The 15,859-nt window shown below is 42.6% G+C and overlaps 2 protein-coding genes across 5 annotated transcripts in view; one reads left to right on the top strand and one right to left on the bottom strand.

The window, feature by feature from the left end:
* LOC110533773 (unconventional myosin-Ic) overlaps positions 1–7,644 on the top strand; it is a 38,087-nt gene extending 30,443 nt beyond the window's left edge. For all 4 annotated transcript variants that reach the window (XM_036990179.1, XM_036990181.1, XM_036990180.1 and 1 more), the window contains 16 exons: positions 716–762; positions 935–1,015; positions 1,300–1,405; positions 1,494–1,611; positions 3,029–3,142; positions 3,284–3,360; positions 3,593–3,661; positions 3,843–4,087; positions 4,229–4,312; positions 4,513–4,606; positions 4,871–4,926; positions 5,209–5,344; positions 5,537–5,607; positions 5,715–5,812; positions 6,064–6,163; positions 6,393–7,644. In XM_036990179.1, coding sequence (XP_036846074.1) covers positions 716–762; positions 935–1,015; positions 1,300–1,405; positions 1,494–1,611; positions 3,029–3,142; positions 3,284–3,360; positions 3,593–3,661; positions 3,843–4,087; positions 4,229–4,312; positions 4,513–4,606; positions 4,871–4,926; positions 5,209–5,344; positions 5,537–5,607; positions 5,715–5,812; positions 6,064–6,163; positions 6,393–6,419 — 1,523 coding nt within the window. In that variant the 3' untranslated portion in view covers positions 6,420–7,644. The remainder of the gene's footprint in view (positions 1–715; positions 763–934; positions 1,016–1,299; positions 1,406–1,493; positions 1,612–3,028; positions 3,143–3,283; positions 3,361–3,592; positions 3,662–3,842; positions 4,088–4,228; positions 4,313–4,512; positions 4,607–4,870; positions 4,927–5,208; positions 5,345–5,536; positions 5,608–5,714; positions 5,813–6,063; positions 6,164–6,392) is intronic.
* Positions 7,645–7,712: 68 nt separating this feature from the next.
* On the bottom strand, positions 7,713–9,523 carry LOC110533775. The gene is made up of 4 exons (XM_021618286.2): positions 8,770–9,523; positions 8,538–8,639; positions 8,214–8,423; positions 7,713–8,043 (listed from the first exon to the last, which is right to left on the bottom strand). The coding sequence occupies exons 1-4, from the start codon at positions 8,977–8,979 to the stop codon at positions 7,825–7,827; spliced, it is 741 nt and encodes a 246-aa protein (XP_021473961.2). The 5' UTR covers positions 8,980–9,523; the 3' UTR covers positions 7,713–7,824.
* Positions 9,524–15,859: the final 6,336 nt, after the last annotated feature.

The following is a 15,859-nucleotide window of genomic DNA, read 5'->3' as shown; positions in this document are numbered from 1 at the left end:
CAAAACTTACTTACCCAAATTGGTACATCCAGACAAAAGCCAGTTTGTTAAAAAACAAGATAACCTACATGCTTCATCAGAAACCAAATGCAGTTCTATCTCTCAACGCAAAAAAAACAACGTTTTATAGACTAGAATGGTCATAACTTTGTTCGGTTTTGGAGCATATGGGACTTGGCTTCAATTTCATTCGATTAAAATACTATATGCCAATTCCTCAGCCACAGCGATAACAGGCTATACCTGCTCTGCTCTGTTCAGAATATGTAGAAGTAGCAAGGAAGGTGACCCCATCTAACCTCTGCTATTTCTATTAACTGGAGTGGGAGACATGGTTTCCGGGTGAGGAGGCAATATGTGGTTGGTGGATGGGGACTGAGTGGGGGAATGGGTTGGGAGGGGGAGACTTTTTTGTTTATTTTCCTTGCAGACAAAATTTTACCAAACTGTTGATACTGTTCTTTATCTTTATATTAATTTCTGATGTGTTTTTTTCTTCTTTTGAATGTCATGATAACTGAATATATGAATATATCTGAATGAATATGACTTTGAATGCTATACCTGTACCTGTAAACCCCCCTTCTGAAAAAATGACAAACTAAATAAAAAGTTGGTCACAGAAATATTTGGAGTATAACTGCAATAAATAATTGACTGATTTCAACCACACACACTCTCTCTGTGTGTTGTTTTATGTTCTTCTGCATCACAGGGTTTCTGGACAAAAACACCGACCTGCTCTACAGAAACCTGAAAGAGGTGAGGCTGGAGTAACAATAGAGAAATGAGAACACAGACCACACTCATGAACTCTCTCAGAACTCCCTCACACTGTTTATGTGTGTACACTACAGTAGGTATATGCAGTATAGTGTCCATAGGTGTGGTGTGGTGTGTTTATATGGTTCCGTGTTGTGCTTTCTCTGTTCAGGTCATATGCCAGTCAGATAACCAAATCCTGAGTCAGTGCTTCAACAGAGAGGAGGTGACGACCCAAAAACGCCCAGAGACGGTGAGACACGCGCACACAGACATACACAGACAGATATACACTCACAGCCGACTAAACTCAACTCCATGATTTACATTGGAGTTGAGCAGCGACTAGTGCAGGCGGACTGGATTTCAGCACCCAAATAATTATTTTACACAACAAAAGAATAGCACACATTTACACGGGACAATGTCATGTGTAAATGCAGGCTTTTCTTTGGGTGCTGAAAGTTGAGTTTAGTCAGCTAACACGCACACAAATACACACAGTTTGATATCGCACCTCACTGCTGCCCTCTGCAGGCTGCCACTCAGTTTAAGAACAGCCTGGCCAAACTGATAGAGATCCTGATGTCTAAGGAGCCATCCTATGTGCGCTGTATCAAACCCAACGATGCCAAGCAGTCAGGTAATCGTACACAGTAAAATCAGTCAATCAGTAAATAAGTCAATCAGTCAATCAATCAATCAGACAATGTAATATTCTTTCTCAACAGGGAGGTTTGATGAGGCTCTGGTCAGACACCAGGTCAAATATCTGGGTCTGATGGAGAACCTGAGAGTCAGGAGAGCTGGCTTTGCCTACCGCCGGCGCTACGAAGCCTTCCTACAGAGGTATGTTTGTCTGTATACAGTGCATTCTGAATGTATTTAGACCCCTTTTTCCACATTTTGTTACGTTTCAGCCTTATTCTAAAATGGGTTAAAAAAATATATAAAAAACCCTCATCAATTTACACACAGTACCCCATAATGATTAAGCAAAAACATTATATTAGACATTTTAGCAAATTTATATAAAAAAAATAACTGAAATATCACATTTACATAAGTATTCAGACCCTTTACTCAGTACTTTGTTGAAGCACCTTTGGCAGCGATTACAGCCTTGAGTCTTCTTGGGTATGATGCAACAAGCTTGGATGGGGAGCGTCGCTGCACAGCTATTTTCAGGTCTCTCCAGAGATGTTCAATTGGGTTCAAGTCCCGGCTCTGCCTGGGCCACTCAAGGACATTCAGAGACTTGTTCCGAAGCCACTCATGCATTGTCTTGGCTGTGTGCTTAGGGTCGTTGTCCTGTTGGAACGGCCCCAGTCTGAGGTCCTGAGCACTCTGGAGCAGGTTTTCATCAAGGATCTCTCTGTACTTTGCTTTGTTCATCTTTCTCTTGATCTTGACTAGTCTCCCAGTCCTTGCTGCTGAAAAACATCCCAACAGCATGATGATGCTGCCACCACGTTGCTTCACCATAATGATGGTGCCAGGTTTCCTCCAGATGTGATGCTTGGCATTCAGGCCAAAGAGTTAAATCTTGGTTTCATCAGACCAGAGAATCTTGGTTGGCCACCTCCCTGACCAAGGCCCTTCTCCCCCGATTGCTCAGTTAGGCCAGAGCGGCCAGCTCTCGGAAGAGTCTTGTGGTTCCGAACTTCTTCCATTTAAGATTGATGGAGGCCACTGTGTTCTTGGGGACCTTCAATGCTGCGGAAATGTTTGGTACCCTTCCCCAGATCTGTGCCTCGACACAATCCTGTCTCAGAGCTCTATGGGAATTAATTTGACCTCATGGCTTGGTTTTTTCTCTGACATGAACTGTCAACTGTGGGACCTTATATGGACAGATGTGTGCCTTTCCAAATCATGCCCAATAAATTGAATTTACTCCAATCAAGTTGTAGAAATATCTCAAGGATGATCAATGGAAACAGGATGCACCTGAGCTCAATTTCAAGTCTCATAGCAAAGGGCCTGAATACTTATGTAAATAAGTTTTTTAAAATGTTTTTATGGTTTTATAAATTTGCAAAAATGTCAAAAAAACTGTTTTCGCTTTGTCATTATGGGGTATTGTGTGTAGCTTGATGAGGAAAATAGTTTTTTTAATCAATTTTAGAATAAGGCTGTAACGTAACAACATGTGGAAAAAGGGAAGGGGTTTGAATACTTTCTGAATGCACTGTATTATGTGACTATTTACACATTTCTATAACCACAGTTTCTATATTAACCACATACATTTCTGTAACCACAGGTACAAGTCTCTGTGTCCCGGGACGTGGCCTAACTGGCAGGGCAGACTGGCTGATGGAGTTGCCACTCTGGTCCAACACCTGGGCTATAAACCAGAGGAATACAAACTGGGAAAGTATGTACTCACAGGGAGGGAGGGGGAGAGGGGGAGGGAGGGAGAACAGAAAGTAAGGGGACTTCCATTTGCCTTAGTCATGTTATGAGGAGAAACATGAGATGGTATGTTGTTGATGTGTAATTCCCTATATCTTTGCAGGACCAAGATCTTCATCCGTTTCCCAAAGACTCTGTTCACCACTGAAGATGCCTTGGAGGCCAGGAGGCCCGCCCTCGGTAAGACTATACAGCAGGGAGGACGATGACAAGGCTGTTTAGTTTGGGGGGAATTAATGTATTGAAGAAAATAACATGATTAACAGCAGAGCAGCAGTAGAAAACAGTGAACTGCCCTTGGCAGAAGTATGAGGATGTATAATACACTAAGCAAATGTAATAAGGATGTAATTGATATAGTCTGTTCTGTGGTCCACCATCTTGTCTCCTCTGTTCCTGTGCTCTGTTCTAGCTCTCACACTACAGACCTCATGGAGGGGCTACAGAGAGAGGGCCAAGTACCACCGCATCAGAAACGCAGGTGAGGGATCAAACAGCTCACACTCTTACCTGCTTCTCAATTACTGCTTCCTCAAGCAATTACTCTGCAGCCACTTTCTGCTAAATGAAGTAAGGCCGAGAATATGATTTAGTTTGTTCTGCACAGTTGTAGCTTGTTGGGGTGTTTCTGGGATATGACTGATTGTTTTCTCTCTGTATAGTGCTAGTGATCCAGTCTGCCTGGAGAGGGATGAAATCCCGCCGTAAGGCAAGGCGCCGCAGACACGCTGCTGAAATCATACGCAAGTTCATCAAGGGCTTCATCTACCGCCACTATGAGCGCTGTCCAGAGAATGAGTACTTCCTGGACCATCAGCGTTTCTCTTTCCTGATGACGCTGGTTAGGAACCCGCCCAAGAGTGTCCTGGACAAGAGCTGGCCCGTCCCCCCACCTAGCCTCACTGAGGTACTGCAGCCACACAGTACACACACACACACACACTGAAGGAAATGTAGCATAAGCTAAGGTGTGATGGTGCAATGCGTCTGACTGTTGTACATACAATGTGTCAATGTTTTATTTGTATCTGACCCTATGTCTGTGTAGGCGTCAGAGCACCTGTGCAGGCTGTGTATGCAGAACATGATGCGGGCCTACTGCAGGAGGATCCAGCCAGAGTGGAAGAAACAGGTAGGCTTCTCTACTGTCTGTTACTGTCACTCACCTGACGGGAACACATAGAAAGGTTATTTCTGTCCACTTTCTATTCATTTTATTCTCTCTTACACACACACACTCTCCCTCTCTGTCTCCCTACTCCATTCCTCCTCCCCTTTTCTCCTTCTGTCTCTTTCTCCAACTCCACATGTATCTCTTCTGTGTCTCTATAGATGGAGCAGAAGGTGGTAGCCAGTCAGATCTTCCAGGACCAGAAGGACAGCTATCCCCAGAGTGTCCCCAAGCTGTTTGTGGCCTCCAGACTAGGTAGGGCACACACACTCACTGACACACTGACCAGGCGGCTGGTTGCACCTTAATTGGGGAGGACGGGTTTATAGTCATGGCTGCAACGGAATAAATGGAATGGTATCCAGCACATCAAACACATGTTTGATACCATTCCATTTACTCCATTCCAGCCATTACTATGAGCCGTCCTCCCCTCAGCAGCCTCCTGTGGTACACAGACTTCAACATTTCACAGACTTGACAAACACACCACTGACAGATGCTCTTTCCTGTACACAGACAGTGAGGAGTTCAACCTCAAAGTGATACAGACTCTGGGCAATGACAAAGTGAAGGTGAATAACATTATGTTGTAGTACTATCCCCCTGTAGTGTTTGTGTCCGTTTGGACTGGAGTCTACCATGACCCGTCTCACCTCTGTCACTCTCTTGTTGTTGGTTGAGTACTTAAATCATGCTAATTGAGTGTTTCCTGTGTACTGTGTCTCTACAAAGTCGTATATTGCTTTGAATCTATATTGATACAGAAACGTTTTTTATGACAACCCCTCCCTCTCTCTCACTGTCACACTTCTTTCATTTCTCTCTCCATTCCCCTCTTCTTCTGTCTGTGACAGTATGGAGTTGCGGTGACTAAGTATGATAGGAGGGGTTACAAGGCGCGGCCGCGCCAGCTGCTCCTCACCTCCTCCTTTGCTGTGCTGGTAGCTGAGGCCAAGCTGAAGCAGAGGATCGACTACGCGGCCCTGAGGAGTGAGTCTCTGCTGGGAGTCATAGGGGATTGAGGGACCGGGGGTGGTGGGCCAGGGGTGAAGGCAGGCCTGGAGCGGGGGCAGGGGGGTTGAACTTAAATGGTTAGGCCTCAGGAGTTTTTAGTAACATTGCTTATAAGGTAGTGGTCATGTGTTTGCAATGTATAACAGGGTGCCATTCCTCTCTTTCCAGGCATCTCTGTGAGTTCTCTGACTGATGGGTTCATGGTTCTGCACGTGCCCAGTGAGGATAACAAGCAGAAGGTAACAGGATGACCTCATTCTGGTTATTCTATCTAGCAGTTGTCATGGTGACTTACTGCCATGGTGCCATAAAGTACTTAACCTCTGACCCCTTGTCTGCCCTGTAGAGTGATGTGGTGCTCCAGTGTGATCATGTGATCGAGGTGGTGACCAAGCTGGCCACCATGGCGGACAAGAAGAACAAGGTCAACATCAGCCAGGACAGGTGGGTCTGGCTCATAGAATTAGGAATTAGAATAGGCTCTCTATGGTCAAGCTTCTCTGATCATCTGGACACTGGATAGCTTCATTACCTTTTTCAGAGAATTGTTGCCAATCCATTCCAACTGTCATCCGCTGTTTGTGCTAATGACACTCTATTTTCACAATGACTTTCTATTTTATTCCCTCCTCTCTCTCATCCCATCTCACCCCATCACTCCTTTCCTCTCTCTGATCCTCTCCTCCTGTGTGCAGTATTAAGTTTGCGGTGGCTCGGGGGAAGGAGGGGGTCATTGATTTCACCAGTGGACCAGAGTTGAAGGTAGCCAAAGGCAAGAAAGGACACCTGCTGGTGGTGAGTCAGGAGACGGGAGAGGAGGAAACGTATTATTATGAGGACAGTAGGGCTTGAGGGAGGGAGGGTGAGGACTTCTAGATGGAGGACGAGGTGAGCTGGGATTGTCAAATGGAAAGCAGTAGAGTATTAAAGACCTCTTTCGTCTCTATATTCTCACTGGAAGTTTTGACCAATAATCCACATTAGGGACTAACAATGGCCTCGTGTGAATTGACTTGTTTTGCAGACGGCCCCTCAACTCAACCCAAGATGACGACCTCGCTGTAATCCACAGAGAACCAATCATTCCACAGGATGATTTCCTGCTTTAGCCAATCAGATTATAGCCACACAGAAGTTATTTTTCTCCATTAAATGTGAGACCACAGCCATACACTGCCTACAAGATCATTATTTTCTCCGTTAGCACAATTGAACTTATAAATCTTAATTTAGATAGTTATTGATTTAAAATGACATATTATCATATATAAATGGATTCAGTGGTTTTGCCGGAATTCATAATACTTTGTTGTTTATTAACAAAACTCGTATTAAATGAAACAACACATTTTCAATCTTATGCTTCATCTTTATTTTGTAGTCCTTTACAATATATTTGCTCATGTATGTAAAAAAAAATATATTTAGATTTCCATAATAACAAAAATAAACACCATTTTACAAATAAATAAGTAATAAATAAGTAAATAAATAGGCAAAAAGGCATCTTTGGAAAGTACAGTGAACTGAGGACTGTTGAGAAAGGGGATGTTGGGTAGTGTTTCTCAACACTCTTCCAGCTCTCAGCTGTTAGAGTCAGCGAGCGAGACAGAGAAAGAAAAGAAGGAAACTCCGGGAGAAACCCAGAGTAGAGTAAGACATACAGCAACACTATGCGTAAACTTGGTTTCAGTCTAACAAAGTCAACCGAGCATCTCACAACAATGAGAAATCATGATCTTAGGGAATACTATAAATTATAAACCAGGTAGTTTGGCTCCTGGATGCTGATTGGCGGAAAAGCCGTAGTATATCAGACAATATACCATGGGTATGACGCAAAACTACTTGTTTTCTGTTATAACTACGTTGGTAACCAGTTTATAATAGCAATAAGGCACCTCTGGGGTTTGTGGTATATGAGCAATATACCACAGCTAAGGTCAGTATCCAGGCACTCTGGGATGCATCATGCCTAAGAACAGCCCTTATCCTTGGTATATAGGGCCATATACCACACCCCCTCGGGCCTTATTGATTAATTGAACCCTATCATTAATGCAGTTGAAATAACAACAGCAGGTATTGACATCACTTGGCAATATTGAGTCACAGTACTGTATTTCTGTCATAGTAATACTGAATGAAATATATCATTATTATCAACTTATAATAACGCTGATTATTATCATCATAATGAATAATACTAATATCATTATTATTGGTGTTATTAGCTGCCTTGTTACTTCTGAAATAAACTGTGTGCATTGACTACATAAAATACTGTTGTGTTATAATTCATAATACTACAATTTGTAAATTCTCACATCCAACATTGTCCCTAGTCCACAAAATAAGTTAAAAGCCACTCTAACCACAACCCGTCACAGGCTTGTGCAGTACTAGTTTGCATTATGAATATGAATCCATGCATACCATGTCTATCTGCCCCTGGGCTAGGTACCTGGAGGACCTCTGTGTTTGGTCTTCAGGAGGATGAAGTCTCTGGCCAGCTTGGTGAGGTAGCGCTCCAGGTCCCTGAGGATGACGTAGCCCTCCAGGCGGCTGGTCCACAGGGACTTTGATGGGGCCTGGTGGCTGGAGGGAGTGCTCACTGCACGAGTCAGGGCAGGGGGAGAGGTGGGGCTTACATTGGAGCTGTTCACACATCTCAACTGTAAAGACCACAGAGAGGTTTATCCGACTGAGCTCATAACATTTCTCCACAGTGTATATACAGTAGCTACTGAGTAGCCATAGTGGGTAGCTACATGAACACCTAATATAGTGCGCAGAGAGAATAAGTATACACTTCGTTCATGTATATGGCGCACATTGTCTGTACCTGAAAGTTGACTTTTGTCATGAGATCCCGCAGGTCTGTCAGAATGTGCTGTATTCTCTCAGGTATGCTGGGTTTTGGCTTGCCCCTGCTCCCCATCCTGTGGGCTGCCCCCTGTCCAACCTCCTCCCTCTCTATCTCCCTTCTCTTCATGTCCAGGTGAGCCCAGAAGGTGTGCAGGTCTCGAGAGGCAGCACTCAGACGCTCCCAGTCCTGTACAGGCCAGATCATAACATTATTCACAATATCACAATCTCCTATTCTATAGTAACTTTTTATAGCATTAAACCACAGCAGGTTAACAGGTGGTACAGGTCACACACAAACCTTCATCTGAAGCCAGTGGTAGAAGTCTGTGGAGAGGGAGGGTAGGGTCTGCCACTCCAGACTTCTGTCCTCAAACTGCTTGTTATCCAACTGCTCCTCCTTCTGGCAAGACAAATGAAGGTACATTATGATAACAGCCTGTAGCATGGGAGGATAGCTGTTGTCTCTGGGCACATAGAAGCTCTAGCAGACTAGCCACCAGTAATAGAGGCTAGCAGAGGAGTCAACTCACATATCTCCTGAGCAGCTGCTGTACCCGAGTGTGGGTGCATCTGATGGATTTGAGGGAGTATGAGTAGGACTTGAGTAGGCCTGGAGGGGATGCACAACATTGGTACACACAGCTCAGGGTAAGGAAAAACTGGAGAAACAGAACCTGCCACCAAACAGACATCTGGAAGAGACAGAGACAGGATGAGTGATTGCTAAATTGCAAAATCATGTCAACATTTGTCAATGAATGAAAGTCGGCATGCAGAACAAATATAGCCAGCCTTATCTGAATCAATTCTCAATATATGTTGGTAACTTGTGGTAACTCTCTTATATGTATTACTTAACAACCACAATACAAATGTTAGATCCATGACAATTTAGCACTAGCCTTCAATCGAAAACTTCATTGCTTTCTAACCGGGGCTCTATTTAATCCATGTCGCTGAAGTTTCAGTGTGATTGAAATGCAATGTTCCCGCGTTAGCAGACTGCATTCACGGTAAAAGCTGCATATTTCGGCTCAATTGGAAATTGCTTTTACATTTCTATTGCATAATCTGTCATGCTTCAACTATACAGATTGACTAGAGCAGCTAGTATCTTTATCTCATCACACTAACACAGACTTCTTAGTATCTAAACCAGCCCTATAGAGATAAAGGAGTTTACCACCGGCGGTCCTGCTATGGAACATCTGTACTGCTCAACACTAGCTAGAGTGAGAAGAACAGAGACAGAGTAGACTTACCTTGTAGAGATAGCAATCTGTGATTGACACATCCTAGCTGCATCCTTTGATATTTATGTATGTCTTCAGTTTCTGTTGTGGTCTGGAGTTTTTCTCAGCAGCTCGTGTAGCGGTTTCATCAAATGATTCACAAAACCTGCCCAATTGCCTAAGTGTTAGTTAATACATAATTACATTTTTCATTTTTCGCTATCATTTTGAGGTAAATAGGGCCTAATATGATGATTGTTCATTGTTGTAGAATTACTCAATGTTATCATATTTTTATCAAACTCAAACTGTTCTGTAACTTTTTACAGTGTAAGTGCAATCTAGCCAAATTAGTCATTATATATGATATTCTGCTGAGTTCAGTAATGAAACTAAATGTTTATTAGACATTTAACATTTTAGTAATTCAACAGATGCTCCTATCCAGAGCGACTCAAGGACACGTGAAGAGATTTTTCACCTAGTCCGCTCGGGGATTTGAACCAGCGACGTTTTGCTTACTGGTCCAACGTTCCTAACAGCTAGGCTACCTGCCCTCATCAGTTACTGGGATTCAAAAATCTATAATCACTCCTTTATACTTTACATTTATAGCGTGTGAAATTATTTTCTAACGGGTTTCTATCGTAGTATAAACTCAAAATGAATAGTTAACAGTTTATTTACAAATCCCTTCATACTTACACACCCCTTTATAATAGTGTGTGTGTGTGTGTGTGTGTGTGTGTGTGTGTGTGTGTGTGTGTGTGTATGTATGTATGTACTATTATACCTTAATTTATATGGATGCTATAGAAGAAGATTATGAAACAACATTATTATCTCAATTACAGTATTTTGTTCCAGAAATAGAGAACTAACCACTGCCTAAAATAGTCCCGGAAATGAAAATCCCTTTGCGCAATCTTTTTGGTTGTTTCTTTTCTCTACTCTCATCGACGACACTTTGTGATGTTGTGGGGTGCTCTATGGGGAAGCACCCCAGTGTCTCAACTGTAAAATCAAAACGACACTATCCTTGTGACATTGTTAAATGAGTGGGTGTGTTGTACAAGCTGAGATACTACACACTTTCCATATTAATTTGTATTCCTTCAGGTTCTGTCTTTTTTTTAAAGTGACTTCTATTCAATAACACTTTGATGTATACTGCACAACCCACCTAGGCGGATGTACAGTATGAAAAGCATTTCCCATACATGCAAAGCAGAAAAACTCTAAATGCAATTATTAGTCGTTTTGAAAGTAAGTAATTGTGAAAGCACTGTTCTCATGCAGGATACAGTAAGTCACTACTTTGAGACTGACAGCACAGTTAATCAAATGGTACACCTGGCAAGTAACAGCAGTGTACTCTAGCCTACTGCACAAGTCATATCGAAGTCTGCCTGGCATAGTCAAATCAATGTGTAGAAAGCAGAATTCTTATGATTTCTAAACATTGATTTGCACAAATTGAATCATTGGATTCATAAATTGAACTTGCATATCATGATTTGAATGAATATTGCATTTAGTTTGACATTTATACTTAATATTGAAATTAAATATGTACATATTCAGTTTCAATATGGAAGACATTGTATTCATTGTCTGTGTATCAAGTTTACAATGTATCATTTGTAGTTTACAAAAGTTTCATATATTCAAGTCCTCAGATGCATTAAGATTATGTTTTCAAATCCAGTTCTCGAAATTCAGATTCGAAACCAGAGACAACATCCTGGTACTTTGCCAGCCAGGAATGGTAGAAGAGAACAGATTACAATCAACCCCTCTCGAAATGAGTAGTTTCTAGAGGTTAGTGCCATCTTGAGATTGCATTGCGTCACCTCTGTGTGTCATACACAGTCTGACTGAGTAATAGTTGTCTCTCTTCTCTCTCGATAGAGAGAGAGAAAGAAAGAATTAACAGGAAAGACTGCAAAGCAATGGTCTTTCAGAAAAAGTCCAGATCTCATTCAACCCTGAAACACCACCAACTATGCTTACCTTGGTCTGACTAGAAGATCATCTGGCCAGTTTGACATGGCCATAAAGTCTCTAACAGATAAAGCACTCCCAGCATATTTTGCAATTAGAAAGACCCTATATACATTTAACCCACCAATTAGAATTTGGGTTAAATTATTTGATGTATTATTTGTCATGACTCCAATCCTTCTATATGGCAGAGAAATGTGGGCCCCCCTTTACAATTTAAAATATACCTCATGGGATAAATGCCCCACCAAAGTTTTACACCTGGAATTTTGTCAAAATATTCTAGGTGTGCCCAGAAATGCCCCAAACCTAGACTGTAGGGCAGATCTTGGGAGATTCCCCCTGGCATTCCAAATTGAGAAAAGAGACACACATTTCTGGACTCACCTAACACACTGTGATCCAGAATATTAGAATTACAAGGCTTATTTCTGCAAACCCCGTAACCAGAGAGTGACCCTTCAGACTAGCAAAAGCACCAACTAAATTCAACCATTCAACCACAAATAACAACATTAGATCGAATAGAAATCTCAATTTAATCACAAACTTCAATGTTACCAAATTCTAAATAGAGATATCAGATTTTCACAAGACTTTGTCAAGATCAAAGAATTCAAAGGAAGACATTAGCAACAGTGACATCCAACGAGAGAGAGAGAGAGAGAGAGAGAGAGAGAGAGAGAGAGAGAGAGAGAGAGAGAGAGAGAGAGAGAGAGAGAGAGAGAGAGAGAGAGAGAGAGAGAGAGAGAGAGAGAGAGAGAGAGAGAGAGAGAGAGAGAGAGAGAGAGAGAGAGAGAGAGAGAGAGAGAGAGAGAGAGAGAGAGAGAGAGAGAGAGAGAGAGAGAGAGAGAGAGAGAGAGAGAGAGAGAGAGAGAGAGAGAGAGAGAGAGAGAGAGAGAGAGAGAATGAGAGAGAGAATTACAATGAGTGGATTCGGCTATTTCAGTGACTTTCAATGGGATGCCACCTTTCCAACAAGTCAGTTCGGCAAATTTCTGCCCTGTTAGAGCTGCCCCTGTCAACTGTAAGTGCTGTTATTGTGAAGTGGAAATGTCTAGGAGCAGCAATGGCTCAGCCGCAAAGTAATAGGTCACACAAGCTCACAGAACGGGACCGCCGAGTGCTGAAGCGCATAGCGCATTAAAATGGTCTGTTCTTGGTTGCAACACTGTTCGTAGCTTCATGAAATGCCAAGCGTCAGCTGGTGTGGTGTAAAGCTCGCTGCTATTGGACTCCGGAGCAGTGGAAACACTTTCTCTGGAGTGATTTAATCTAGTTTCGTCATCCGGCAGTCAGACCTAATGGCCCAACATCAGTGCCTGACCTCGCTAATGTTCTTGTGGCTGAATGGAAGCAAGTCCACGCAGCAATGTTCCAACATCTAGTGGAAAGCTTTACCATAGAGAGGAGGCTGTTATAGCAGCAAAGGGAGGACCAAGTCCATATTAATGCCCATGATTTTGGAATGAGATGTTCAACAAGTAGGTGTCCACATACTTTTAGCCATGTAGTGTATATTCAGAGCATTTGGATAATGACTTTTCACTAGTTTTAATTTTTCAAATTGTGAATGACTGAAAAGTTATTTTTTTGGGGCGGTGTTTAGAGAGAGGGGGGGGGGGCAGAGGGCAAGTGATGATGAGAGAAAGAGCTTAGTAATTTTCTTGATTGCGGAAGCATGCCGTTTCATCACAGTTGAGTGGCAGGTGGTTACTGGATGGCATATTCACCATTATTTCACCATGACAGAAATAGCAGAGAGAGGAGTTTCTGTTTCCCCGGGGGGGGGGGGGGGGGGCAGCCCTGGGAATGTCTCAGAGAACTACATCGTCACTATTTTTACCATAATTACCACCACCATCATGACTATCCATCCCACTTTCTGTTATTTAGAGCCATTGTAGAGATGAAATGGCACTCTGCCATTACCCTAAGGCCCATGGTCATAAATCACCATAATCAAATGAGAAATATACATTTACTATTGAGATTTTGGAATAGGAAAATAAACAGAAGCTGCTTAATCGACTTAGGGTTCAGTCAAAATCAGCCAATTAGGTTTGTACACAGCCTTGGCACTATCTGAGTGTGTATCTGTGTAGTTACTGTTTATGCCCAACTGGCTCATGCACACAGTTTAGGTTCAGACCTGGAGAGAGGAAGTGGGCAGTGAACTACAGGTCAGTGGTCTGGACAACAGTCCTGATGGACAGATACAGTACCTACTTCCTCTTTTCGTGAGCAGAGAACTCTAACAGGGATGTGGTCTCGGGATTATGTTGGTATGTTTGTGTGTGTTGTGGGGGAGAAGCTCTATATGCATCACATACTGTACATACTACCCCTTTCAAATCATGACTCTCCAGAAGGGCTTCCCTCACTCTCGTGACTCCCCCCTCTGCTCTCACAGTTAGGAGGAACACTGACAGATTCCCCCTCTCTTGGTCACTTTTTAGTTTCAATACCTTTTTTAAAATTTTCATTACCTTTCCTTCCCAATTTTAGCAATCAATAGAGAATTCACGATACCCTGGAACACTGAAACTTTTGCTCTGCTCTGCTCTATTGCAGTGTGCGGACAGTACTTGATCACAGCAATCCATTTCTTTAAAGCTCTGAAAAAGAGCGCCACCATGTGGTGGTCTCCGGAAGAGGTGCCGGTTTAGATCCCGTGACTGTCACGGTTTACGTGTATTGATCTACATGTGTTCGTGGGTGGAGTCTGTTTTTAAGGGCTGCAGACTCTTTTCGTTGCATTCCACCCAGAGAGGAAGTCTGCCTTGTGTAGTGTACCGCACAGCGCTTGGGGAGACTACCAAGCAAGCAGGGCTGAGGCATTCTTTTTGACTCTAGTTAGCGATGACATTTGAACTTTAGGCTGAGGTCAGGGTTTGGAAGCCTACCTCAGCTACAAGAAGTCCCAAAGTTAATCTCTAAAGGCTAGAGAGAGAGTTTGAGAGAGGCTTCTGAGAAGTACTCATAGCCAATTGTAAGGGTTTTCTACAATCTCAATCTCCCACTGTACATTGATACTCTGCCATATTATTTGGAATAGAGAAGCCCTAAAGACCATAACAAGCATAAACTGTCAACATTCATTTGGATACTAATTTTGATCCCTCTCCGGGGGCTTTGTAACAGTGAGAAATGTATTGGGAAAACGTTTAGTACAAATCATTGTGGATTGATTGGTGGAGTTTCTGTCAGTTGGCCCGAGCCTAGATGCACTAAGATAAACTCTTCTTGTCCGAGAGAGAACTTATTATTTGGACATGATCCGTTCTCTCTATATGCCAGGGGCGACTGAAGTTTTGATTGGCTGTACTGTCTGATATTTATCCTGTATAAACGTTGTACATGTACACATACTACTAACTATAACAGTATTTGGATTCCATCTATTACAATGTATCCAGAATTGAATCCAGAGTCATGTCAGATCATTGATTACAGACACTGTGTTATCTGAGCTGTGGAGCAGTGAAATGTGCTGTACGTAAAAATTAAATCTCACCATTTTACCCACTTTTTCAGCAAATCCTTTTAAGTTGAAGATTTAGTCAAACGTAACCCCTTCAGAGATGTGACCATACTCATCCTCTCAAAGGAAAAACAAATATATTGTCTTATATTGTTTAATATTGTTTGCTGAAGGGAAACAGAGGACAGACAGCAGGACGACAGAGGGCCGACCTCATTTGTGTTTGGAATGGACGCCCCCCTAAGTTCTTCAGAGGGCGGCTGGATCTTTCACAGCCATAGAGACAGAAACTGCACAGTAAGCACTATTAATATAAGGGCATGAAGAGGTTGTTATCAATAAACATCACATTGGTACGGTTTTAGAAGAACAAAGGGCATGTATTTTACACAGTTACACAGTTCTATTTTGAAAAGTGCACTATATTTTATGATACCACACAATTTATTGTTGAAAGGACATCAAAATACATTTAAGAGCGAGCAGTAAGCATTATTATAAATTGGTCTTTGTTGAACATGGCTTTCATTAGGAGTTGAATATTGGCTCATGGCTTACAAACTAACTGGGTTGACTGTACCCAAGGAATCATAGCATAGGTTCTATAGCACAAGATGCTGACAGGACAGTGGATACACAAGGACAGAACAGGAGACACAATGAAAAAGCAGACCATTGCTCCACAGTGACTCCATGTGGCTTGTCCTTAAGTCCTTGTTTATGCAGATGTTGTTTGTCAGGGCCCAGGTGGAAGGGTCAGCCAGTTTAAACCACCCCCGTCTCTTTCCACAACATCCTTCCATTGAGACAGACACTGTGGGGGTTGGACCCATGGAGGTGTTCTGTTTAATCCTGTGGTTGGACCCGATAAAAAGGACCAGTGGGTCCATCCATCCTGTC

Source organism: Oncorhynchus mykiss, chromosome 10, assembly GCF_013265735.2.
Source record: "Oncorhynchus mykiss isolate Arlee chromosome 10, USDA_OmykA_1.1, whole genome shotgun sequence".
In the NCBI taxonomy this organism is placed as follows: domain Eukaryota; kingdom Metazoa; phylum Chordata; class Actinopteri; order Salmoniformes; family Salmonidae; genus Oncorhynchus; species Oncorhynchus mykiss.
The sequence above is the reverse complement of the archived record's forward strand: the minus strand, read 5'-3'. Positions and strand labels throughout refer to the sequence as shown.

Excerpts from the sequence above, each read along its gene's own strand:
- LOC110533775 (XM_021618286.2), bottom strand. The coding sequence starts at position 8,979 with ATGATTTTGCAATTTAGCAATCACTCATCCTGTCTCTGTCTCTTCCAG. Across the intron at positions 8,640-8,769 it reads AGCAGCTGCTCAGGAGATAT|AAGGAGGAGCAGTTGGATAA; the intron begins GTGAGTTGACTC and ends TTGTCTTGCCAG. Across the intron at positions 8,044-8,213 it reads TGACAAAAGTCAACTTTCAG|TTGAGATGTGTGAACAGCTC; the intron begins GTACAGACAATG and ends TGGTCTTTACAG.